The sequence below is a fragment of the Acinonyx jubatus genome, chromosome E3, assembly GCF_027475565.1.
Source record: "Acinonyx jubatus isolate Ajub_Pintada_27869175 chromosome E3, VMU_Ajub_asm_v1.0, whole genome shotgun sequence".
Taxonomy (NCBI): Eukaryota; Metazoa; Chordata; class Mammalia; order Carnivora; family Felidae; genus Acinonyx; species Acinonyx jubatus.
Window position 1 is genome coordinate 11,693,991 of NC_069398.1, and position 27,488 is coordinate 11,721,478.

The 27,488-nt window shown below is 43.1% G+C and overlaps 1 protein-coding gene across 16 annotated transcripts; it reads left to right on the top strand.

Annotated features, from left to right (window-relative positions):
- Window positions 1-43: 43 nt before the first annotated feature.
- Window positions 44-27,451, top strand: LOC106970465 (transport and Golgi organization protein 1 homolog). Of its 16 annotated transcripts, none has more exons than XM_053213632.1 (8): window positions 44-330; window positions 2,341-2,409; window positions 16,172-16,273; window positions 17,226-17,288; window positions 17,416-17,511; window positions 20,508-21,698; window positions 23,218-24,047; window positions 25,598-27,451. In XM_053213632.1, exons 1-6 carry the CDS (start codon window positions 269-271, stop codon window positions 20,593-20,595), a joined length of 480 nt encoding a protein of 159 aa, XP_053069607.1. In that variant the 5' UTR covers window positions 44-268; the 3' UTR covers window positions 20,596-21,698; window positions 23,218-24,047; window positions 25,598-27,451. The 16 variants fall into 16 exon arrangements, 14 of the variants coding, with proteins under 14 accessions (XP_053069607.1, XP_053069609.1, XP_053069608.1 ...); XM_053213634.1 differs by having other exon boundaries at window positions 23,218-23,281; XM_053213633.1 differs by having other exon boundaries at window positions 20,508-20,676; window positions 21,616-24,047.
- The last annotated feature ends 37 nt before the right edge of the window (window positions 27,452-27,488 follow it).

The following is a 27,488-nucleotide window of genomic DNA, read 5'->3' on the forward strand; positions in this document are numbered from 1 at the left end:
TCTGGTGCCAGGGGCCCTGGGTGACTCCTTATGCCCATTCAACAACTAGGACACAGAGGTCAGGGGGACATTCCTGTGGCCCCAGGTGTCCATCTCTGTCTGGCTTGCCCATGCCCTGCTGAGGATGAGGCCAGGGCCAGAGCTAGTGAGGTGGCCGGGGAAGGGGGAAAGGGCCGAGGGCAGCCCAGCGTGGTGATTCCACTTGTTCGCAAGACCATGGCTCCCTGCTCCATCCACCATTCCACGGATCTTCTGCCACTGCCTCTGAATGCTGTGGCTGCTGCTGCTGCTGCTGCTTCCACTTCCTGGCCTCAGCCTGCGCCAGCACAGGTGAGTGAAGGATCTGCCCTTTGGGGACTCAGGAGTCCTGCAGGACTCCTCCAGCTCTTTTCCGGGGTGCCCAATCCTGCATTCCTTCCATGGGGCCCAGGAGCTCTATTTCCCCAGCCCTGCCTTGGGGCCCCCACTCATTCACCCTTCCCAGGGCCTAGGTATCTCTCAGCCTCACCAGGGTCTAGGAGCCCTCCCCACACTTTATAACCTCCTCCTGCCATCCGCAGCCCTCCCAGCTGGTGGCCTGTGGTCCTGTGAGCTGCCCTTCACTCCATCCATCCTTGGAGACCGAGATGGCACCCGAAGTGGGGGGCACTGGAGGTTGGGAGAAAAATGGGCAGAGGGAGCTGAGCCTGAGGGTGGGGGAAGCACATATTGTCTTTTTCTCACCCACCCCAGGATTACCCTTGAAGGGTTCCCTCTGTAGCTACTTACTTCTGAGGTGCACAGACACACACATGCACAGAGAAAGAAACAGACACCACAAGCACAGATACACACAGGCATGGAACCACCCACAGCATCATCTGGGACTCAGGTATAGGGCTCATGGACAGGCTCACAGACAGACCCAGACTGCAGACATAGCCAATGACACCCTGAGAGGAATACACACACACACACACACACACACACACACACACACACACAAACACAGATACACACAGAGGGATACACACACACAAAGGGGTACACACACTCCTTCAGGGTCACATGAAATAGCCCCATGAAACAACCTCAACACACACTGGACACACACACACACACACACACACACGGAAAACACACACACATACACATACAGGTATGATCAGGAACACCAAAAGGAGCCACAGATTCACACACCTGCAACCAATACACACACAGACAGGAAACACAGATGCATACAGATACTCCCTCAGGGATACATGTGACCCAACAATATAATATAGCCACAGACAGAGAATTACACAGCAAACATACCCTCATTCAGAGACACAGACACAGATACACATGCATACACAGAAGACTCTTGGGTAGTCGAAAGGCAGAAAACTCATGTCCACCGTCACTATACCCACAGACACAGAACTCACAGGGCACAATGTAGATTACACACACACACACACACACACACACACACACACACACACACCGTCCAGGACAGCTCTGGCACTCCAGTGGCGGCCACGACAAGAAGAAGGGGTGCACAGACTCTGGCATGACCTGCCCATCTCAGTTGTCATTGAAGGGGTGTTTTCATGGATTCAACCCACTGCTGGGCACCTGCCCCATGTCAGTGCCTTATTGAGGGTTGTGCCTAGGCCTAGACTCCAGAGAGTGGCCAGGGTATGGTGGCCACAGGGATAGGGGCACAGGGTAGGGACAGGGTACACTTAGGTAAGAGTGCTTCATGGGGCCAGATCAAGTGAGGTGAGTCTCCCCAGGACCCTTGGGGTGTGTCAGAGTGGGCTGTGCCCTCTCCCACAACAATAGCACTAATGGCATCATCAGGACTAGTATATGACAGCATTATGGTCACCAGATGAATGGCCATCATCCTGAGGTGGAGGAGCCGGGCTGTGACCTTGCTGCCTGGTTTGGCTCATCTTCTGTAGGGTGACCTGGAGCAAAGCTGGGTTGTGGTGCCAAGCATCTCCGTGGCCTCTCCTCCCTCTGGAGTCTCCAGGCCCCAGCTTCCCCTCTCCCAACGTCCCCTCCCAGACCCAAGTCAGCAGTGAGCCTTTTCTCAGCCTGGGTACAGCCTTCCCTGTGAGGGCTCTGAGCCCAGTTCCCCATCTGTGCAAGGGGTTGGAGATGGTACCGACCACTGGGTCCTGAGAGATGATATGTGCAAAGGAAAAGGCTTAGCACAGGCCTGAAACTGGAGGGAACTGTGGTTTCCACCTGTGTTACCTTTAACAGCTGTGCAAATATAAGGCACCAGACTGGGAAGGCACATGCCTCATGGAGGTGATGACACTGATATCCACTAGTGCTCAGCACGTGGCTTTCTCTTGTCCTCAGCACAGTTCTGGACACCGGCATGGCCACTCCCATTTTACTGAAGGACACCAGCCCAGGGTCACACAGCTGGTAAGCAGCAGAGTTGGATCTCACTAGGCTCCTGGCCCTACCCCCAGGGACCACGAAGGACTCCCCAGATGGGAGGCTGACTTTGGCTTTGGGGACACTTCCTCACCTCCATGAATGATCGCTCTTGTTCAAGGCCCCCAAACTCTGTTAACTGCTTCTTCTTTCCCTGATCCTTGCTGCAGTTATACTCGGGATGACCCTGGCCATGCTTCATGGAATTCCCTAGGCCTCCTTGTAGTCAGGGCCCTCTCTCCCATTCACTTTTAGGCCAGTCGGACTCTACCTCTTCTGTAGCTGGTCTCTCCTTGAGACCAGGAGACCAGGACAGCCCAACACTGGGGCTCATTAGGCAGGCAGCAGCATCTAAACGAAATTGAACACTATTGGGTTTTTACACCTGTTCTGGTTTGGTTTTGCTTGTTTTGTATGGTTTCTTTGTATTTAGGTATTTAGCAGTGCCAGAATGGGTCCTGTTACAATACATTTACATAAAAATAAAAGCGAGGGGGTTCAGAGCAATGATTTTTCAGCTGCCTTGGGCCTGAATGAGTTGGGGAAACATTGTGTCAATCATGTAGGGAGCTATTTAGGAAGCTCAGCTCAGGACAGGGCCCAGGAGAGATGATCACAGTGGGTTTGTCTAGTCACCTGGGTCCCTGGCCCCTGCCCACCTGCTTGGCCCTCCCTGCCCAGCACAGCTGGTGCTGCCAACAATCTGGGTGTTGTCCCAGGTCCCTCAGGAGGGAAGCTGATGAACTATTTTTCTTAGAATGCTCTCATTCCTGGAGACCTCAGGAGATCCCATGTGAGTCAGTTGAATTCTCCCCCTGTAAGGTTCATAATGTACAGCCCATGCTAATTGGTCAGAGGGTCACACAGACAAGTGACAGATCTACCACTGTTTGTGGTGTTAAAATGTCTAGGTCAATTAGAGCTGACGTGGGGACCAGACAATCTTCTCACACCAATATTCCAGGATATTCCAGGCCAGGAGACATTTTTGATTACATTTTTATCATGCTCCTATCATTTAGTTCAAATATAGCTCTTTTTCTTTGGGATTTCTTGATTCATATTCTACTTCTAGAGGAACTTCTCAATTTCTAAGCATATGGGAATTTCTAGTTACCTCTTTATTAGTGATTTCTAGCACATTGTATTACCAAAACATGCTTTGTGTGATTTCCTTCCTCTGAAGTCATTTCATTCCTTTGAAATTTCCCTTATGGCCATAATAAATAGGGTGAATTTTTGTAACTGTATCCTCTGTGCCTAAAGTGAATGTGTCCTCTACAGTGTTATGTACATGTGGACACATATATGGATATAGCTGTGGGATTCAGATGGTTTGCTAGCAAGATCTCTATCTTATGGATGTTCTATCTGCTTTGACTTGCTGAGAAAGGGTTAAACCTTCCTGTCTGCTTGCGTATTTGATTGTTCTTGCAGTTCTGTCCTCCTTTGCTTTCTCTGTTGTTCAGCTATTGCCCATGGGAGATGGGAGTTCAGAAAGGAAGGAGAGAACACTCAGAAGAGGTGACAGGGAGCTGGGCTGGGAGGGCCCAGAAACCAGAAGGCTGGCCAAGTTTCCAGAGAGGAACTGTTGTTGGGATGGCACGTGGGGGTGCACCAGGCGGGAAGCGGCTTTTTAAAAATGAGGTCACAGGGGGTGTCCATATTGCTCTACCAGGGGTGAGGGCAGCTGATTGGCCGAGAGAGAGTATAAAGGTTCTGGGTTGCTAAGGCAACACCCAGACAGTCTGGTGAGGCCTTGGAAGAAGAAGGATCTTCCTCTGCTCCACCTGCTCCTGAGAGTCCACTTAACCTGCTGTTTGTGTCCTGCTCACCTAGTGATTTACTGACCTGCTGACCTACTAACCTGTGTGAACCCTCCCCCCTCCCCTCTTATACTTGATCTGATCCTGGTCCTGTCCCTGACCCCCTTCTTCTCCTGACACACCCCTTCCTTAACCCCACCCCCTTTTTATACACCTCCCCCCTTTCCCACCCCTCCCTGCTCCTCCCTTGCCCACCTACACCCCATCCCCCGTCTCCACCTCCTGCCTGGAACCCTAGAGTCCCCTTAAAGGACAAGGACAGGAAGGTGCAGAGGCTGTTTTTCTGGCTCTTTGTGTTTGGGTGTCCCAGTTACCCAAACACAAATGTGAGTAAACATGGGACATTGGTGGATTCTTCCTTCCTATTGGGTTCTTTCACACTGCGGTTAAACAACAGCTTTTCCATGGGGCTTTTGATAGGACCTTCAGAAGAACTTCATTTCTTCCTGAAGACTGAGGACCACAGGACAGATTTCTCCACCAGCCTGAAGTGGTTATGGCTATAGCTGTCCACATCAAGTTCTGGGTCCTGTCTGTGCCGCTTGGTCCAGAAAGAGCAATGTTGACAGGATGTAAACCCGAACATAGTAGGTTTATAGTGTCAAGAAGGAAAGATTTGTGAAGATACTAAAAAAGCTATTGAGCTGATTGACTTAAATAGGTGTTTCTATGATGTGTGAATTATTTCATTAAAGTTGTTTTTAAAAATGTCAAGAACTCTTATTTAATAGGAACTATGGGTATTAGACTGTCTCCTGGAAGCCCTGTTAAGACCCTGCTTCAAGCTTTGTAAGCTTAGGGTCCATCTTATATGTAGTTCATTTTCCTATCAGCACATTGTTCATATTTGTGAAGTTTGGTAGCCCTGGGAACAGTGGTAACTGGAGCATTGGTGTTGGTACTAGAGTGTTAAAAAGTGAAATGTCTTTGAGCTCTGTGCTTCCTGATTTGTTGACTTTTAGCAACTTCTGAATCATCCCTTTGCCTCTGGTCTTGGAGGCTGCCCCCAGGGACTCTGTGTCCAACTGTGTTGATAGGAGTCTCATAAGCCCAGCAGAAACTAAGTGGCTGCATCTTGCTTGGACATTTACAATAGGAAAATCACTAGGAACGACATGATCAGGAAGTGAATGAATTGTTGTCCTTTCTTTAGCTAAGTATGTGCAGAGTGTTGATTTACTCAAAGCAAGAAGGGTTCTGAATGTCCTTAGGATTGTCCCAAATATAATGAAATACCTGGTTCCCAGTGTGACTATTTCACTCTTTCATTGAAAAGCAAAACTTGTACCCCTAGGAGAGTGAGAGAGGCAGACAGACAGACAGGGAACATCATAGAGATAAGGAGATTTCTTTAGATTGACGTGTACCAGATCCTTAGAGTAGGATCAGGAAAGTTCCATTAGTCAGGAATAACCCTTGCATTGAGGCAGGATCATTCCACATGAATGCCCCCAATCTAAATAAAATCTATTCTCTTTCCTTTGAGACTATGAAGAAAGAAAATTCTTGATTGTCTTTATTAGGATTTTCCCCCTGTACCTAGGCTGCCTCTCAGAGATCAGCTCGTTCCCTACATCATCTCTGAATTCTTCCATAAACTAACTTGTCTTGCATTTCCCACCTCCACCTACTCATGGCCATTGACTGTGAGAACCTAGCGTTACTGGCCCCATTGGATCTAATCTAGTTAAGAAGCGGCAACTGATATCAGCAGCCAGACAGCGGCCAGATGCACCAAGAGTGCCCATGTCTGAAGATGTTTTACCTTCGTGACAAGATGGCCTCTGTCCTTGGTGCATTTGAGCCCCATGACCAACTATTGTGCTGACAGCTACTGCTTTCTTTCAGACAGTGGCTACTCAAAGACAGTGTATATTTCCCACCATTACACATTTTCATGACCTCATCTCTGAGAGCTGAATACAAAAATGTTATAGATTTCAGAGGCTACTTTCTAGACAGGTTTATGTGCCAAAATTAAGCTTGGTATGTGAATTAGTATGAATTGCATCACGAGTGTTTTGGTCCTAAAAGACTTCTAAGTCCAATTTTTGTAGAATGATATGTGTTCTGCTCTTTTGGTGACCATATCCAGGAATTTTGTAATCTTTTAGAAATGAATTTTCAGAGTTGCTGTCGATTAATTTTGGCACAATGCCATGAAATAGAAACATGAATTCCTTTCATTGGCTATTTGGAGATGTGTGTTCAAGTAACTTAAAATCCCACAGATATTATCAAAATATACAAGATCACCTGATTATGCAAATCTTTATGTACCTCAGAAATCTGACATCTTGAGCTATGATTCAGAATCAAGTGAACATTGAAAGAAAACATCAAGAAGTGAACAATAATGTGTAATTTATTTATTTTTTGGAATAATAATTCCATATTATTATGATAACAGCTGCCCATCTCTCTCAGATATATCTGTATCTGTAAACCTCTTTCTATAGAACAATCTCATTTGTATCTCTAGTACATTTTTTGTTTTTCTTTCTCCCATTCTTCCATGAATTTGGGGCATATTTTGGAGATGTTCCAAAAGATTTTATCCACATAGTTCATGAATGTACAATAGAACTCATTGACTTATCTACTATAAATTTGCATTTTCTTACTTTTTCTATTTTACATTGGCTTATAAATTCTTACTATTAAAACACAGTTGCAATGTGTTTGTCAGCAAAGTAAAATTTCTAAGTGTTGTCTATTTTTCCTATAGCTTCAGTGTCATATAATTTGTATATAATAACAACACCTTTTTAAAGAACATAGTTTGTTGATATTGGACATATGTAAGCAACAATGAGACCATCACCACAGTAAGATAGCAAACACAGTAATAACCCCCAAAAGTTTGTTCCTGCTCCTTTGTAAGCCATCTGTCCTCTTGATCCTCTATGAGGAGACATTTGAGAGGTGTGCTTATAACTTCCTGGAGGCTGGTAGAGGGTTCATAAAGATGATTCTTTGTGACAGATACATTGTAAATATCTTTAAGAACCCTCATTGTCTCCAATATTATCTCAGCCTGTCCATATTTTGCCTTACCATTTCCCCCTTGGCTCTGATGTGTTTGAAATTCTGTGGAAACATAACATTAATACTGCCTCCATGGGAACTTGTGCTTGTCTAATTTACCTCTGGAGAACTGTTTTCACTGTGAGTATACTAAAGTACCTTATAGATAGAATTGTAGTCATAAGTAAGCAGAAAATATTATAGCCACAGGACCTTTTATATGCACTCGGTATTATAAATTTCCCTTTACTACATTCAATTTTCATTATCATTTAGATTGAAATACTTTACAATTTCTGTAGAAATGTCTTCTTTGACCTATATGGGCTTTTTAAAAAATTCAACTGTAATTAACATACAGTGTAATATTAGTTTCATGTGTTCAATATGATTCAGTGATTTCATGCACTTGTCAGTTGCTCATCATAGTGTACTCTTGATCTACTTCTCTTTCACCCATCCCCCCACCCGACTCCTCTCTAATCCATGTGTTTTTGAGAAGCTTGTTGTTTAATCTCATTTTTTTGGTCATTCTCCAACTAATAACTTTGTTCTTGATGTCTAGTTTGAGCCATCTGTGGTCTGAGAACATTGTATGATTTTGTTTACTTTGTTCAGATCTCTCTGTGACATCTCAAGTACCTGCTATAATTTTACAATGTCTTCAGGGAATGACTCTGGTCAAGGAAGCACTTTTTGCACTTTCTGGAAATGTTTGTGGTCATTTATGTTGCTGCTTGTGTGTTTTCTCTAGCCATCTCCCACTTCCTTTCTGATTTGAAAACCTTTGTTGGTGGTGATGTGGGAAAAATCATAGGACCTGATTTGGTGGCATTGTCAATTCAGGAAATAGCTGAATGCATAAGACATTTCTACAGTGTTTCTGGTGAGTCAGAGGCATATTTTAGTCCCAAGATTTTGCCTTTACTTTTGTTTTGTCTGAAACTCTGAAACAGAGTGATCCTGGACTTTATTATGGCTATTGGACTTTACAAAAAATAATTGCAAGTAAATGGAACATTAGTTATTAATTTAAAATAAGTGTCATTTCCATTATTGAAGATTGGTAGTTTTGTATCTGTTTAATAGAATGGAAACATAACTTTTGGTCAAAAATAAGATATCTACCTTAATTCTCTTCCTTAGAAATGGTTGTTGAAATATCACCAAGTAGAAAAGAAATTCTTTCTATAGTTTGTTATAGTTCTAAGTTTTTATTATACTAGGCCATGGCTACATTTTTCTAGAATGTCTCCTGAGGCAGAGGAAATAAAAACAAAATTAAATTATTGGGACTATATCAAAATAAATAGCTCCTGCTCAGCAATGGAAACAAATAACAAAACTGAGAGACAACTTACTAAATGGGAGAAGATATTTGCAAATGACATAACTGATAAAGGGTTAGTACCCAAAATATATGAAGAAATTATACAACTCAACAGCCAGAAAACAAATAATACAATTTACAAATGGGCCGAAGTCCTGAATAGGCATTTCCACAAAGAAGATGGCCAACAGACAGATGAACAGATGCTCAACATCATTCGTGGTCAGGGAAATGCAAATCAAAACTACAATGTGATATCACTTTACACCTGTAAGAATGGCTAAAATCAAAAGACAAGAAAAAACTAGTGTTGGCAAGGATGTGGAGAAAAAGGAACCCTCATGCACTTTTGGTGGGAATGCAAATTGCTGCAGCCATTTTGAAAAACAGTATGGAATTTCCTCAGATAATTGAAAATAGAACTAACCTATGAAGCAGTGATTGCACTACTGGGTATTTACCCAAAGGATACAGAACAAAACAAAAAAAACAAAAAAACTACTACTAAAGGATATATGCACCCCTGTGTTTACTGCAGCATTATTTATAATAGCCAAATTATGGAAGCAGCCCAAGTGTCCATCCATAGATGAATGGATAAAGAAGAGGTGACATCTATATCTATATCTGTATATCTATATCTATATATCTACACACACACACACACACACACACACACACACGAATATTATTCAGCCATAAAAAGGAATGATATCTTGCCATTTGCAACAACATGGATTGATAGAGAGGATATAATGCTAAGTGAAAGGTAAATACCATATGATTTCACTCATATGTGGAATTTAAGAAACAAAACAAATGAACAAAGGGGAAAAAAGAGAGATGTACCAAAAAACAGATTCCTAATTTTAGAGAATAAAGTGATGGTTACCAGAGGGGAGGTGGGTGGGGTGATGGGAGAAGTGGGTGATGGGGATTAAAGAGTACACTTTCCATGACGAACCCTGAGTAATGTACAGCATTGTTGAATCACTATATGTGCACCTGAATCGAATGTAACACTGTATATTAACTATACTAGAATTGCAAAACTTAAGAAATAATTTATTTTGCTGAACCACACCTTTATTATAATACCACATTGGATTATGATTTTGACTTTTTGTCACGAGCTATACTTTTATTAAAAAATATTGTTTCTACATCAAATTTAATTTTGTTTATCACTCATCTAGGTAAAGACTCGAGTATATGAAGGTAACATTTCAGGCTTCTATCTTCCTTGTAATCTTTTCTTTTTAAATATTTTTAAAAAAAGCCTCAAAAGCCTGATGCGGGGCTTGATCTCACAAACTATGAGATCATGACCTGAACCAAAATCAAGAGTCAGATGCTCAACCAACTGAACCACCCAGGTGCCCTGTAATCTTTTCTTAATACAGCTGTTCAATGTGGTTTCTAATTCAGCTAGAGGTAAAGACATTGATTTATCTGGTCTAGTTAGCCCATTAACTCTTTACAGTTAGGATGTTTGCATCCTAAGCGACAGCACAGATTGAGTTGCCCCCAGCTGAGACAGGTGACCAGGTAGAAAAAAAATCAGATAATTAGGGAGAAGTGGATGAGTTTAATTCTGGACAGAAATGTTTAAGAAGCCAGTGACAGGAGTATTTTGGCATGACCTACCTGTTGGGGGAAATGTACAGATTAAGGCGCTATCTGAGCCTGTCAAGAAGCTCAAGGCTTAGAGAAGAAGTCAGATATTGTCAGGCTGAGTGTGTGTCACTAGAGAGGTTTAAAACATGTGTTATGAGTCCTGGGTGGAGGGAGCCTCTAATGCTAGTGGAGAGTGAGTGAAAGTGAGCAATATGCAAAATGGGGCTAATGGATTGTGTATGGGCTTCATGGACTTTGCTGATTAAGTGACTTGGCACATAGTGGGTCCTCAAATGCTGGTGTTACTATGGGGAATACAACACTGCTGGTATAGAGAAGGGTGACCTCAGGACAGCAGAGCTCTCACATTATACAGATAGAAGGTAAGTTTGTAGTTTGGGACCGAATAGAATTAAACACCTATCAGAAGACTCTGGAGTCCTGGGCTCTGTTCTAGGTGCTTTCCATGTGCTATCTACGTGTGAGGTGAGTGTTTCCTGCATGGTGTTTACCAGTAATGCAGGTGGTAATGTTTACATCTTTGGCTTTCACCACCTTGTGATTGGGGGAGATGAGGAGTTATCCAGGGTCCTATCCACTACGTAGTAAAGCTGAGATTTTACCCAAGTGTGTTTGATTCCAAGACCATACCCACCTGAGCATCCTGCCCTGGTTCTCATGAAGGGACCCTGTGGAGCAGCAGAAAGACATTGGAGGCCTCTGAGTGCCAAGCGACATTTAGAATAATTTCTCTCTCAGTATTTCCTTAAATGTTTATTTACATATTTTGAGAGAAAGTGTGTGCGTGAGTGGGGGAGGGGCAGAGAGAGAGGGAATGAGAGAGAATCCCAAGCAGGATCCATGCTGTCAACATAGAGCCTTACATGGGGCTCAATCTCACCAACCATAAGATCATGACCTGAGCCAAAATCAACCAACTAGGCGCCCAGGTGCCCACCTCTCTTGTTATTGTTAATTAATTAACTAATTAATTAATTAATCTATTTATTTAAAAGACTTACTTCTTTTTGAGAGAAACAGAGTATAAGTGGGGAGGGGGCAGAGGGAGAGAGGGACAGAAGACCCAAAATGGGCTCTATGTTGACAGCAGTGAGCCTGATGTGGGACTCGAACTCATCAGCAGTAAGATAATGACCTGAGCTGAAGCTGGATCTCAACTGACTGAGCCACCCCGGTGCCTCTTTCGTTATTTTTAAAGGGTGGGTGAAGGTGGGGGAAAACCTGGAAGAAATTAGGTGGGTTATTTTTTCTTTTTGACTTTTGTTTTTAAAGTAATTGCACTGATTTGTTTATTTGATCATGAAGGACGGAATATATGTATGTGGGATACTTGACTTTTCTTCATTTCTCCTCTGGTGATGTCAGCACAATTTGAACTGTTCATATATTCTAAGACGAATGTTGCTTAATGATGGGATATTAGGGGGCTCCTGGGTGACTCGGTCGGTTGTGCATCTGACTTCTGATTTTGGCTCAGGTAATGATTGCAGGGTCATGGGATCAAGCCCTATGTTGGACTCCACATTGAGCATGGAGTCTGCTTAGGATTCTCTCTCTCTCCCTCTACCCATCACCCACTCATGTGGTCTCTCTCTCTAAAAGAAAAAGAAATAGAGAGAGAGAGAGAGAGAGAGAGAGAGAGAGAGAGAGAGAGAAAGGAGAGAAAAAGAGAAAGAAAAATAAAATGCCACTAATTAAAACTTGCTTTCTTCAGGGACCACAGTAATGCCAAATGTTTTATGTGACCACAGTGCCAGATCATGTGCCTTTGGTGTTGACACAGTGGGTAATTTGATTTTACTGGTTTGGGTACTAATCTTGAGAGATTGCTTTTTATCTTTTTGGTTAATTTAGATCAAATTTATGAGAAGATTAAGTACTCCATGAAGGAAAATGCAAACCTTGCAGAAAAAATATCCATTTGTGAACAGAAGGTATAATCATCCTTCCCACCCCCCTGCCTTTTTTTTTTTTTCATTTTCATGATTTCACCTTGAATTGTGTTCACTTCTGGTTCACTGATTTTGCTGTCTCCTCTTTCATCCTGATGTCCCGTTTCATTCCATTCTATACCAGGCTAAATTCAAAGCAATCATCACATATGTAAAATACCACATTCTTTATTTCTGTAATGACTTACCCACCAGAGGCAGGTTTTTATGTCACCATAATTAATATTTTTGAATTCTGAATCTTCTGTTACATATTTGTGTAGATCAATGGAGCAAAGAAATGTGCTCAAGAAACCATGTGGCAAAATAAGTTTCCCTCTTACGAGGCACATAGATGAAGATAAAAATCCCTTCTTTGTCCTGGGGTGCCTGGGTGGCTCATTCAGTTAACCATCCAACTCTTGGTTTCAACTCAGATCCTGATCTCATGGTTCATGAGTTCAAGCCCTGCGTCGGGCTCTCTGCTGACTGTGGGGAGTCTGCTTGGAGTCAGCCTGCTTGGGATTCTCTCCGTCTCTCTCTGTCTCTCCCCTGCACATTTGCTCTCTCTCTCAAAAAAAAATTTTTAAAAAAAGTATTAAAATCCCTTCTTTGTCCTTTAAAAATGGAAGTAAAAGTAATGAATAAGTATTCCTGATGACTATATGTTTTGTTGAAGAATAACAGTGAGACACTTGAGCACACTAATGAATTTTTTAATGATATCATTCAAAGTGTGCATGATTTGTGGCAATCTGAGGTAAATCAGAATGTCAAGAATTGGGACTTCCTGAGTGTTTTGCTACTGAGAGTTAGCATAATTTGATGTTTGAGCCCTTTTGGTCATTGGATGAATTGAGCCCCTCAACCTTCCATGCTGTTCACTGCTGTTTCAAGCAGTAACATCACAGTGCCTAAATAAATAGGTTTTATTAATTATTTATTTATTATATTAAAAAAAATAGCACTTTACTTAAGAGTTAGGCAGAATTTGTTTTCATAACCCTGGCTTAATTTTTATATCACTCAGTGCTGCTGGGAGAGAGCACTAGAGGTTTCTAGCCATGTTGAACAGTTATGTTCCTCTTAATGCAGAGCAGAGAGTTTTGAAAGTGAATCTGGTGACAATATTTATCTTCCATAAAGAAAAGTCACTCATTTGAACTGTTTGGCTTGAAAGATTTTACACTTTCTTCCCTTTTTCTTTGTTATCCAGTGACAGTCCCATTGTCTCAAAAGCAAGATAGTTGCTCTGAAAAATTTACACCTTCCACTATTCTCTTCACCCTTCATTTTAAAAAAAAAATTTTTTTAACATTTATTTATTTTTGAGACAGAGAGAGACAGAGCATGAACAGGGGAGGGTCAGAGAGAGAGGGAGACACAGAATCTGAAACAGGCTCCAGGCTCTGAGCTGTCAGCACAGAGCCCGACGCGGGGCTTGAACTCACGGACCGGCGAAATCATGACCTGAGCTGAAGTTGGCCACTTAACCGACTGAGCCACCCAGGCGCCCTGAATTCAGCCTCCATTTTTTTTAATGTGTCTCACTTTTCTCTTTGGCCCAAACTGGATCGACTGTTTTTAATGATACAGGGACTGACTGTGGGGTATGTTCTATTGACAATGCTTCTTTGTAACACATTGTCCAGTGTTTGTTTGGAAAGCCTAGTACACATTTTATTTCTATCCTACTTGCAAGCTGGGGAAAGAAAAACCTACAAAGAACTTGAAAGGTGCTATTTTAGTAAACACTTCAGAAGTTTCAGAAGTAAATTCCCTCTACTTCCTGCAGGATTTCCATTGTACACTTTAGCTTTGAAGGAAAACAAATCTTTCATGCCTTAGAACATTAGATTTATATGTTATCTACTGAGTGATCTTCTTGGGACCCAAGTCACTAAAGAGAGGGTTTTGCTTAGGTTCACCTCCCCCTTAATGAAATTGAGACCAGCGAAGCGAAATGGAAGGCTGAAGAACATCCTGTGAAGAAACAAAATGCTCAGCTTAAGATCTGAAAGAATCAGGTAACGAAATTCACTATCAAACGTTATATAAACCAGAGAATTGAACATCATTACTTCCTTTTTAAGTTTCTCTTCTTTAATTGTGGTAAAATACATACATTAGAAAGTTTCCCATTAAGTGTACATTTTAGTAGTGCTAAGTACATTCACATTCTTCTATAATCATTACATCTTTCTCAAATCTGTCTTAAGGTCAGGAGATACCAGTGCATGCATCAAGGATTTGATGCAGGGAGTCTTCACATGTAATAAATGTAACCTGGAATAGGTGTTGCTTGGAAGGAAGAAAGCTGCATTTAGTAGAATGAGTTTGTGCTGGCAAGGTAAAAAGTGGCTTCCTGCCTTTGGAATTCTGTCCTTTCTCCTCTCCCCCCCCACGGCCACACTCATGAGAACAGATGCACACACAGAAGTAAACTGTTTTATGCTTGACAGGCAGCAAAAGGGAACAGGGAGACAACTGGGATACATTGAGATGTGTGGAAGGGGCAAAGGAAGCCGAATGGGAAACGCGGAAGAAGAATGTAGATGTTCTTGATGGAATATGTAGACGAAGACAGAAGCTCACAGAAGAGTGAGACTTTCAGGAGTTAATTGTTACAAACACTGTTGTAAGAACAAATGTGTGAGACAATGGGGATAATTATACTTTCTTTGAGCACATTTAACACCAACTATACTTTCCCCATAGTAATCAGTACAGATTGTGTTTCTCCCTTCTGCCTTTATTTCTGTGATCTGCATCTTCCTTCACTTTGTGGAAACCTCAGGGTTCATTTTCATTGTCCTTTACATTTCAGTCCCATCATAGCAACATGAGTGCCATACGTCTATAATTTTTTGTTAAACTCTAGACATTGGATAGGAAATATTTGGAGAAGAATTCAGGTGTACTATGATGGTATCTTGCTGCGGATGAGATGGGAGTTTATGTCTGGTAGGAGATCAGGGGCACCAGCAGTACTGAATCCTGTGAACTCAGTTTTCCTTCCTTTTCCCTTCCCTTCCCTTCCCTTCCCTTCCCTTCCCTTCCCTTCCCTTCCCTTCCCTTCCCTTCCCTTCCCTTCCCTTCCCTTCCCTTTCCTTCCTTCCTTCCTTCCTTCCTTCCTTCCTTCCTTCCTTCCTTCCTTCCTTTCCCTTCCCTTCCCTTCCCTTCCCTTCCCTTCCCTTCCCTTCCCTTCCCTTCCCTTCCTTTTCCTTCCCTTTTCTTCCCTTCCTTTTCCTTCCCTTCCCTTCCCTTCCCTTCCCTTCCCTTCCCTTCCCTTCCCTTCCCTTCCCTTCCCTTCCCTTCCCTTCCCTGCAATCCTTTTCTGGAAGACAATATTCTGAAGGTGGGCCAATTCACATAATTTTCTTTCCATCAGTGTATTTTGCATTCTTCTCAACTGGTGTCTTTGAGGCAGGTGTCAGAAGTTCCCTTGTGAACTGTAGAAATTTCCAGTAGGTCATTGTACAGTGTGAATGACACCATGTCCAAGAAAGATGTCTCTATGGCAATGTAATGGCTCCAGCCTTGATTGAAAATTCAGGGCTCTTGGGAGAAACCAGACAAGTCAGGAACCTCTGCTTCATCCTTATGTGCTTAATTGTGATGAGCTGGTCAGGCTTGGTTTTGTACATTGAAAAGAAATATGCTTATGCAGTCCCAATCACAGGAGCCTGAGCCTGGGAGGGCACTTAGTGCATCTCATGTGGGCTTTTTTATATTTATGTGATGTATTGATGAGTAGGAATAGAGAGCTGTGAAGAGAAGCTCAGAGTTTCCAAAGACTTGCCAGCATGCTGGAGTTTGAGTTTGTTTAGTCCCTTAATGGGGGGCATCAATGCTTCCCCCGGTTGTGTTTGTGGATCTGTACATTTATGGGGAAAGGGAGAGGGGACATTTGAGTCCTGCCTTCAGATTTGGGGGAGAGAAGAAAGGCAGAATTTTACATGGGCTACCAGGTAATCTATGTTTCTTTCCCCTCATAGGAAGCTGGGACTGAACGAGCGGGAGCAGGTGGAAGGGGAGAAGCAGCTGTCAGCTGCAGAGGAGACACTGAAATTAGCTGCAGAAGAGCTATGGAACTACAAGTGAGTTCAGCTCCTACCAGCAGCTCACACACGTCCATTGGATTATCTTGAAACTTTGTACAGGGTTTAGACCCAAGTAGCACACAAATCTATACAAATATTCAGGAGACATTTATTTTTATAGAGACTTCAAGAAGAATGTGACATTTTCCAGATGTTAAGTTAAAAATATTATTCTAAACCAGTTAAGCCACTAAAGATTTCCTGATCCCCAATGTTGGCCAGACTGTGTGGAAATGTGGTTCCCGCACACGTTTCTGGAGGTGCTAGAAATTATCACAAACCTCAGGAAGCAGTTTGGTGGAGGACGAATCACATGGACAAGTATGACCATCCCATTTTAGAGACCCACTTGTTGCAGCCATGAGAAATTGGTAAGGATATAAGGGAAAGAAGACTTGAACTTCATGATGAAAGATACTCATTGCAGGATTAGGGAGCTGTTGCCACTGGTAAGGAGACCATGTCAACGCAGAGCCCCACAGACATTAAATAATAAATCCAAGCTGATGTAGCGATGGCTTTGAGTTTTCTGTACTCTTCCTCCTCATGTGAAATGTGTCTTATATGATTGGATCGTGTGTATGAGAGTTCAGTTCTTATAATGGGAACCTGGGCCAATTAACGTCATGGTGCTTCATCTGATGAAAGCAATTGCACTCCCAGGAGAAGAGTAGAAGAAACACAAGAACAGCTGCAGCAGTCAGAGCTCACCTTCGGACACCAGGTAGCCTGCACGCTGCCCAGTAGTTCCTGAGTCCTCCAGCACCTAATGCCGATGATCATAACGGGACACTGAATCCCTCCACATGGGTTTTTATTGATGTGCTGACTCTTTCAGATTACTCTTTGTGAGAAAGTGTCTCAGGACAACTGGGTAAGAATGTTTTTCTCTCCTCCTCTTGTGTGTACTCTGCCACAGCTGAACGTGGATGTGTTTCTCCCCGCTCAGGGCTTGTGAGCTGGAGAAGGTGATGGCAGAGCAGAGCAGGGAGGTTGCCTACTTGAAATGCAGGTACAGGATTTTGACATATTTCTTTTAAGGGTATCGTGAGGTTTTTAAAAAGGCTAAACTGTTTGGTGTCCAGTGGGGGCCTGGGTGTGGTAACTCTTAGTGAAACTGATTCATCTCGATCTTCAAGACTGGAAGTCATCCACAAACAGAGGCTTCCAGAGGAATCCAGGAGGCACAAACCAATGGCAGCAGGACCTGACAGAAGAGATACCTCCATGGAGAGGTAAGGAGCACATTGTGAAATGCAGCAGCTTAACTTCTGGGGCAACATCCACACAATCGGTTTCTTGTTCCAGTGGGTACAATTGTTCGGTCTCCTGCAAACAGTCCCAAGTGGTTACTAGAGGGCACAGGTTGTCTCACAGTGGTGACAGGACACTGTTTCCCTCAGATGCCCCCAGCCAGCAGGGCTCTTTGGGTCTGTCCTTTGTGAGTGGTGGAGCTCACGCCCCTCCACCCACTGTGGGCCCCCCTGCAACCTCCCAGTTACACTTAACTGGAGAGTGGGTGCTAGAATGGATGTGGGTCATCCCCCCCTTCCACCTTGAGGCAATGTTGAAGGCTTTTTCTTTTGTTTCACATGAATAACATGAACAACAGCAAGAATTGTAGGCTGTATGTCCTGATGAGCTTCCTTGATTTGGCTTTTGGATAAATACTCCATAGAAAACATGCTTTCTATAAAGAAAGCAGACATTTGTTTCCTCTGTTTGGAGTCCCTTAATTCTTTAAAAAGTTTTTTGTGTGTATTGTGAACTATAGTACCCTATTAGTAAAGTAAATCCTTGTGAAATTTCACTCCTCTAATGTTATTTTATTAGTGTAACTCTAAAACTTTGCAGGTCGTTCCACATGGAATTAACCTTTTCTTTCCTCATTAGTATAGTATTAGTCTCGTCAAGGCAATTTCTGTTAATGAATACTTACATAATCCCTTGTCAGATACATAAGGCAAATGATATATACAGTAAAACATTTGAAAAATCCCACCCATGCCTTGTAGAAAAGGACAGGTTGCTGTTCATGCTGACGGTTTACTGACATTATCCTAAACCATTCTTATTTTAATTTTTAATCTGTGATAAATTGTCATTTTCCATGATGTGTATTAGGAAACCCTTATTTTAGTGTTGATTTCCAATGAGTTGAGCCCTGAACTGTCCATAGTTGGTTGATTATCAAGTATCCAACCAAGGCCTTCTGGTGCCTTCCTCAAGGGTCCCCTGAGTCCCAAGGGCTCACCTGTGCCTTGTGGGAAACCCTCTGTCTCTGGTAAGGGACCTGATTATAGGAAGCAGTGTAAGATGGTGGAGGAAGGCATGGAGGGGTTTTTTTTCCATCCAGTCTATGCAAGTCAGAATAAACCTCCACCCCTTCTTTGGCCTCTATCAAATGCAGAACCTGGTGCAGCTTCTGTGAAGAACAAGAATTCTGTCCTTACTATGGACACAGGGAAGGTCAAAGTAAACGTTGTGACCATTTTCAGTTGTAATTCTCTCTCTGGAATCTTTTAACTCTTTATACGGCACTCTCTCCGGGTCTTGTCTCTAGTTTGTGTATTTTGAGATATTTCTATGGTGTTATTTACTTTACAAAGAGTAAAACTCTTTCCCAAGAGCCTAAGGGCCTCTCTGTTCTTAGCTTGTCATCTTTGTGGTGCCTCCAGAAGCCATAAATGCTTAGAGGCTGAGGACCACAGGGCAGTCACTGTGTGTGTGTGGAAATAACATGAGGAGGATGATTCCTCACTCTACCCTTATGTCTCCTGGCCTGGCTCACTTCTTCCAGACCTCCTTTCATGGGAATGTACCTGGAAACTGAAACAGAATTATTGTTGTTATTTTACTCCTTTTCTGTCCAGAGTTAGTCATTAACCTGTTTAGAACATCGATTGTAATCTTCACTAACTGAAAAACATGAAAAGCCCAACTTTCTGAGGAGTGCTTAGCAATCTTGAATGCTCTTATTCAAAGTTCATCTTTTTCTAACTTTAATAATTCATCAGTTGTCCCATCTCTTTTTGAAACGTGCTTTTGTAGAGTCACTGCAGCTGTTTAAGCAGTCAAAATATTATGAATTATCAGGAAAGACATATTTGCAGTAGAAAAAGTACACTGGAACTGAAGGAATAGAGAGTGAAAGTCAGGTCTGATGTGCCGGTTTCTGGAAAAGAGCTGATGCCATGTTCATGTAACCAGGTTCTTTTATGGCCTGTGTAGCTGTCATAGCTGGCATCTTCTCTTCATACCTTATCTGTATTTTCCACCTTGATATCAGAACACATTCATTTTAATTGTCATTTCAAATTCCAAACACATTTTTCCATGGGACAAAATTAGCCTGTATGTCATAGTGTACGTAAAATTTGTCATTACCTGTGAATTCACATATATCTATAACTTTTCTTAACTAACTCCTGCATTGTTCCTGCAGAAAACACTTTCCCAATTCCCCTGAGGGCTCTAGGATGCCATCTCCCTGTAGATCTTTGTGCCTTAGGACAGCAGGTCCAGAGAGGGAGCCAGGTGAGCAGAGGCTGCCAGCAGGACCTTGCAGGCAGAGCTGGTGTGGACTCCTGCTTCACCTTTTGCAAGCCTTTTGATCCTCATTCCTCTTAGAACCTGTTTGCTTACATTTAGAGCAGGTGGCCATACTTACCTTGCAGAGTTCTGAGAATCAGAGCTCGGACATGAAAGGCCTGTAGAAGGTTCTCTCATGAGTCACTGGGGTTAAACCACTCACAAGAATTAACTGGAGATGGATTAAAGATTTAAATGAATGATATGAAATCATAATTCCCCTTACTTATTTCTGCTCTTAATATGCCAAAATGGAACTATTGAGGTGGTGAAGGGCTGAGCGAAGAGTAGTCCTGGAAATAGATGCCTGTGTGTGTGGAACAAACTTGCTTTAGTAGTCCAGAATTATCTCTCTGATCCTCTACGGCCGGCCACTTCCTTCCTACATTTGGAGGCACAGCCAGTACCATGCATGCTGCCAGAAATTTACTGTCTTGGCTCCTCAAACTCCTAGAAGCTCTAGGAGGGACCCAGTGGGAAGGGTGAGGTTTTGTGGCACTAATGGTGCCTTATTGAAACCAGGAGGAGGGGAAGGAGATAGGCACTGTTTCTGCTTCATTGGGGTTCAGCTATGTTGGTGTCAGTGTTGGATTTTTCACCTTTTACACTAACATATCCCAAAAATTTAATTCCTGTCCAGCAGGTCAATGTGGCTTCAAGAAAATTTCATTTCCCAGAGGTGCCCTCCATACTGTACCCCATGGGCTGCCCTTTATCTCCATTCATAGGCTATCGGCCACCCACCCCTTCTGCACCCTGGTGGCCTCTGGGACCTTACCCTCCACCTCCACCTCCACCTCCACCATTTGGTAAGATGATATGAATAGTAGAAGTTGACTTATAAAACATTTTTCATCTTTTTTCTTGTTGAGTATTTGTAGAAGATGCAGTGATGGCACCACAGGTCTTTCAGGTCAGCTGGACTGAGGACATTGTAACATTCTCTAAGTTTCTCAGGACATGCATGAAATGGGCTGTCATTTCCACATAGTGAGCTGGGAAGCACATGTCTCTTATACAGAAGAAACAGGCCTTGTATAGCTGACATGCATACCACTTCTTATGATGTAGCTTGTATAGAGACCATGTGTTGGGCTCACTGAGGGATGAGACATACCCCTAACTTTATTTCTAGCTAGTTGAGATCTGTTGCTTGATCAGTTATGAAAACACCTGAACCAGGGTCCTGTGGAAATGTCCTCAAGGGACAGGGTCAGATCTTTTCTCTTGACTATAATATTAGTCTAAGTACATTTTTATTTGAAATTAGTTATGTGATACCTACTCACATATGGAAGGCAGCCTATAGATAAGCTGAAAGATTGAACAATTCACCTGGAGCCAGAAGAAACATACTCATGCTCTTTTGTTGAGGATTTATTGATGTTATCTACCAATTGACACTCTCATTTTAATTTTTATCTGTAATGAGATGGTGAGTTATTGCCCCTAATGTATATTGAGAAATGGTTATTTTGGTGACGATTTCCAGATTTGTATTTGAGCTGACCTGTCCATAATTATTTCACTAGTTATGAAGGACATGAACCAGGGCCCTATGATTTCTTGATTAAGATGATGGGGTGGATCTCCCCCTTACCGTTGGGGTCACCTGAGACTTGTGGGATATTCTCTGCCTTTCCTTATGGTCCTGAGTGTGGAGAAAAGTTTAAGATGTCACAAAATGTGGTGTTTGTTTGAATTCTGCAGTGTCTACCAAAATTTAAAAAAACCTCCACTCCTTCCAGAGCCTTTAGCCAATCCAGAAGCTGGTGTCGCTCCCGTAAGTCACAAAAACAAGCACTCTACCAAAAATGCAGAAAAGGACAAGGTAAATGCTGGGGCCATTTTCAGTTGTAAGTCTGTTGGGAAACCCGCTTTTGCAGTACAGCAGGCTCTGTGGCCTCTTCCCTGTTTTGTGTGTTGTGTGATATGTCTGCCTGTTTCTGTTTTCCAAAGGCACAGCCTTAACCCAAGAGTCTACAGGCTCCTCTCTTTGCAGCCTGTCATCATTTTCTGGAACGGCTAGTAGCCAAAGGAACTTAGAGGTTGAGGGACCTATGGCTTTTCTCGTGTGTTCTGGAGATAACCCCAGGAAGATACACTGCAGTCCATACTAAAGTATCTAGGCTTGTTGACTCCTACTACACTGCCTCTCTGTGGGATCAGTGTTGTTGTTATTTTCCTCTTTCTGGTTATGTGATTAGCATGTTAAGACTATTTGTTAACTGGGAATTCGAAGACGTCTCTCCATTTTTATATTGTGTGTCTTGTACAGTTCAGAATGGTCTTAGACAAAGTCATTGTCATAACTCACCACCTTCACATCTTTGTTGGTAAATGAGCTGTTTGGAATCCTTTTTTTTTTCAATATATGAAATTTATTGTCAAATTTGTTTCCATACAACACCCAGTGCTCATCCCAAAAGGTGCCCTCCTCAATGGAATCCTTTTAAGCTGTATCTTAGGTAAATAAATTCTGAACACAAGTTCATATGAACAGGTTCTGTTGTGTCTCCAGTCAATGTTAGAGCTGACACATTCCTAGGAATTTATACCAATATCAAAATACATTTTCATTAATTCTGTTACATGAATTTCTGCCTCTTTTTTTTCCATAGGATGTATTACTCTGTGCATTGTAGTGTGTTCAAAATCAAAATTCCTTATGAATTCAGATAAACACATGTGGGTTTAGTAGTCATTGATAAGTAATATGTTCCTCACAGCAAACACTTTCTCAGTTTCCTGCAAGACTCCAGGCATCTCCAACTCCCCAGTGGCCTCTTGGTCCTTTGAAAGCACTTCTAAAGAAGGGGAAGACGTCTTTCTCAGGGAGGGAAGCAGAGCAGGCAAAGTGAGGGGCTGGCAGGCAGAACTTTTCCCCAGTAGTAGCTGTGATTTCGTGTGCAGAGAATCAGGTGTTTATTTGCACTCAATTTTTTTTTTTTTTGTGTTTGGAATATGCCAAAACCAGAGCTTCTATAGTCACTGTAGTGGAGGGATGCAGGGTGATCCTGGACATAGATGTCTGACTGTCTGGAATATGCTACTTCATTAGACTGGAATTACTTCTTTGATTCCTCTAAGATGGCATCATTTTGTTCTACATTCTAAGACATGGGCAGGGACGTGTGGTGACCGTAGTTTAACCTCCAGCATTTATTTGCCTAAGCTGTAGGCGGTACCCAGTGGGAGAGATGGGGTTTTCAGGTACTGATGCTACTCCCTTGGATCCTGGTGGCTGAGAAGTTGGCAGGTGCTGACATATTCTTCTCTGGGTTTCAGCTGCTTTTGGTATTGGTTCTCTTGTCTGCTATATGCACATAGCTGTCACTTCTGTTCTGCAGGGCAGCATGGATCCATGGGGACCTCCTCTTTTAGCTGGAAGATTCTGCACACCCTACCCTAGAGGTCCCCCCATGGGCTATAGGGCATGTCCACCTCCTGAACCTTGGTGGCCCTGGGGACCACCCCAGACCTCTCTACGTACAGCGCGTGGTAAGATGATCTGAGCAGTATGAGTTGACTTGCAAAGCACCTTCATCTAATTTTTGTTGTTGTTGAGTCTTGGACAAGGTGCAGAGGTGGTACCACAGACCATTGCAGTGCGAGGGAAAAGCGTTTGCCGCCATAACCACATTCCTTGAGTTTCTCTTGATCGACATATCATCTTTGTGTCATTTCCCACACCCTGTGTTGGTACAGGTGTCTCTTGTGGAGATGGAATGGGCTGTATACACAAAAGCAGACATAGGGCTTCAGCAGATGTGTGCTGTACACAGTCCATGTGCTGGGCTATGGGAGGCATGAGGCTCAGCCCAAGGTGTATCTGTCCAGGTGAGCCACCAGCCATCCGTAGTTGTTTGATGAGTTATGAAAACACCTGAACCAGGGTGTTTATGGGTCTTCATCAAGGTTTTAGGGGTGGTTCTCCCCTTTGCCTTGGGATCACCTGAAGCATGTGGGGCTACCCTCTGCATGTGACTTGGGATCTGACTGGGCCAAAGAGTTTAAGATGCTTGAGGAATGAGAGGAGGGTTTGTTTTTTTAATCTCTGCACAATCTCCTCAAATCAGAATAAACCTCCATCCCTTCTATGGCCTTTTGCAGATCCCGAAGTTGCTCCTGTGAGTGAGAACAACACAGACTCTCTACCAAAAGGGCCAAGAAGGATAAGGTAAACGCCATGGCCGTTTTCAGTAAAACTCTTCTGGGAAACTCTCATTTTTCTGTTCAGTGCTCTCTCCTGGCACTGTGTCTGTTTTGTGTGTTGTATGATACGTCTGCTTGTTTTTCTTATTTTCCAAATGCACAACCTTAACCCAAGTGTCTATGGACTTCTCTATTTTCTGCCTGTCAACTCCTTATAGTAAGTTTAGAAGCCAAACGTATTTAGAGGTGAGGACCTTAGGACTTTTCCAGTGTGTTCCTGGAAATAACCCAAGTAGGATGACCCCACACTCCACCTGGAAGTCTCCTGGCATGCCTCATATTTCCTGGACCTCCTCAATGTGGAATCATTGCTCTTGCTGTTTCTTCCTTTCCTGTTTCTGTCTAGGGGATTAACGTGTTCACAAAATCTAAGGTTATCCTTATGGTTCAAAAATGCAAACTGCCTTCACTCCAACTTAGATTTTTGTATGTGTCATTTAGAGTGGTCTTAGACAAACTAAATTTCATACCCATCACCCTTCAGCTTTTTTTTTTTTTTTTTTTTTTGGTGAATGTGCTGTCCAGAATCCCTTCAGGTGTGCCCTGGGTGTAAATACTCTGAACTATTTTTGTGACATATTTGTCCTTGAAACATGCACTGGAACATGAGTGATGAAGAAGAGAAAATCCATAATTACCTGCATTGTAATTCCCCACCGTGTCTTTTATTTGTGTTCCCATGAGCAGGTTCTCTTGTGTCCTGGGTCACTCTTACAGGTGGAACATGGACATTTACAGCAGAAACAAATGTGCATTTGTGATAATTCTGTTATTTAGAATTTCAGCTCATTTTTCTAGAGGACACAATTACCTTGCAAATTGTACTGTACTTAAACTGAGAAGTACTTCTGAATTAAAATAAATTAGCTAAGCTTAACTAACATGTATAGATCGGTAGCATGTTTCTCTAAGAATATGCATCCAGATGTTTTTCAGGACCTCAGGATCCCCACCCCTCTATGTGTCTCTGTGCCCATGGATAGCACTTCTAGAGAGGAGAAGACCCCATTGTCGGGAGAGAAGCAGATTGGGCACAGGCGGGGGCTTAGAGGCAGAGCTTTGAGCCACGAGGGCTATGATTCCATGTGTGGAGCCTGGGATTGTCATTCCTTCCCATTCAGAAGTTCTTCACTTACAAATAAGCAGCCTCTGTGATGGAGGGGGATGAGAGGTGGCAGGTGATCCTGGACTTAGATGCCTTCCTATTGGGAATATGCTATTTTGTTAATTTGGCATTCACACCATATATCCACTAGGACAAGAGCCTTTGCTGTTCTACATTTGCAGACATGTGAGGACACTAGTTTATCCCCATAGCATCCATTACCCACCCCAAAAGCTGTAAGTGGAACCCAAAGTATGGGTAGAGGCTCCCTGGTGCTGATGCTGCCCTCTTGGAACCTGGTGGGGGGAAAGCTGGCTGGAGATGAGCACTGCTTCTTTGGGTTTCCACTTTTTGCTGGTGTTGATGCTCTGTTCTGTCCTATGAACACAGCATTTGTTTCTGTTCTGCAGGCCATTATGTATGCAAGAGGGCCTGGTCCTTTCCCAGGATGGCCTTGCAGGCCCTACCACATGGACCACCCTTCATCACCAGCCAAGGGCTGTGGGCCACCTTCCCCTCCTCCACCAGCTCCTCCACCTACTCCATTTGTAAGATGACCTGAGCTGGATGAGTGACTGGTAAAGCACATGCATCTTCTTCATGAAAGACTTGGTGGGAATGATGTAATGATGGTTCTGAGTCTTGGCAACCCACCTGCAAACCTGGCTAAGGACACTGTACCGTATCTCAAGTTTCTCAGGACTTACATACAAAGGGCTGTGTCATTTCCCTGTAATGAGGTGAGCTATAGGTTTCTCTTGTCGAAACGAAAGAGGATGTTTACACAAAGGCAGAGGTATCAGAAGTACTGGTGTGTTTTTACAGACATAATGTTGTGGGTTCTGTGAAGGATGAGATGCACCCCTAAATTTAGGTGCCTCAGGTGTCCTGTGTGAAAAGGGTCACATGCGTTATATGACACAGATCTTGTGATCACCATAATGGAAGCACCAGTGAAGGAATGGGGGAAACTTGAATCACACAGGAATAGAAGGAAAGTTGTGGAAGGTAAGCAGAGTTTGAGGAGGTGTGGAGGAGAGGCTGTTGGAGACAGTAGGTTGGAGTTGGAAGCCATTCCTGGCAGGGCCCACAGCCTGGGCAGGGAGCTTGAGGACAGCATGAGATCTGCAAAGAACTGCTTCGTGGGTGCAAGCACAGTGTACAATGCAGTCATCATCTCCAAAATGTCAACTTTACCGCAGTGCACATAGTTCATAATCTAAATACAGTTTGTTGTTTCCCTTGGGTTTCTGAAAGGTCTGGACACGTATGAAAGAATGTGCTGGAGATTTGGGAAATTAAACTTGGTCTTAGGAAATGCCTAAGTTTGTGTGTCTCAGTAAGACTAAAGGTGATGACAGGTTGTAGATCAGCTGAGCAGCTTCCTTGGCCTTCAGCCTGAGTCAGACTCTTAGTGGGGATTCAGGGTTGACCAGAAGCCGCCCCTGCTGGACTCCTGTCACCACACACCTGCATCTGCTGTCATCACCCTGCCTGCCAGTTTGCATCTCCAAAACTTCCCTCACAATATCCTGAGGCTTTGCCTGTGTTCCTGCTGTCTCATCCCTAATACCAGCTCCCAGTGGAGCCATCTCAGAACCTCAGCTTTGTTATCTGAGAAACAGGGATGGTGTTGGGTTCTGAGATCAGTATCATGAACAGGTGACAACCACATAAGGAATTTGTAAAATAAATGGGATGAGTGGGCACTCACCCTCCTCAGTGTGTAAATGAATGTATCTCCACACAGAAGCTCATCAAGAGATGTTCATTGAATTCCATTAAACTAAGAGTATAATGCCTGAGGCTGAGAGATTGGCAATCCCTGTTTCAAAAGATACAGCAAAGACCCCTGTGTTTTCCCTATTAGAATCCAGGTCCTACTTCACACAGGAGGAAAAGATAACTATGAGAAAGTGTACATTCAGGGATCTATATCTCAGACCTGAAGACAATCATCTTCCATTACTGGTAGACACACAGATGCAGCCACACAATTAAGTGTTCGTCCAAGGTATATTTTCAAGGACAAAACGCATAGGGGAGAACAGAAGATCCCATTGCTATAACCCAAAATCTCTTTGCCTTTCAGGACAACTTGAAGTTTGAAGAGGACCCTAAACTGTGACCAATAGGCTGTGGCGATATGATATACTGAGAAAAGTTGTCTGATACGCGTATTTGAATGAATCCTTTCCCTGACCATTCCTGTCCCCTCTATTTTGTGTGTCCTCGTTTCCTGTAATAAACCCATCATAGTTCTGCCTCTGTGTCAGTGTCTGCTTCCAGGAGGACCTACGG

Coding starts and splice junctions, on each gene's coding strand:
- LOC106970465 (XM_053213631.1), top strand. CDS start 269: ATGCTGTGGCTGCTGCTGCTGCTGCTGCTTCCACTTCCTGGCCTCAGC. Junction 331..2,340: donor CTCAGCCTGCGCCAGCACAG/GTGAGTGAAGGA, acceptor TCTTGTCCTCAG/CACAGTTCTGGACACCGGCA. Junction 2,410..16,171: donor AGCCCAGGGTCACACAGCTG/GTAAGCAGCAGA, acceptor TTCCCCTCATAG/GAAGCTGGGACTGAACGAGC.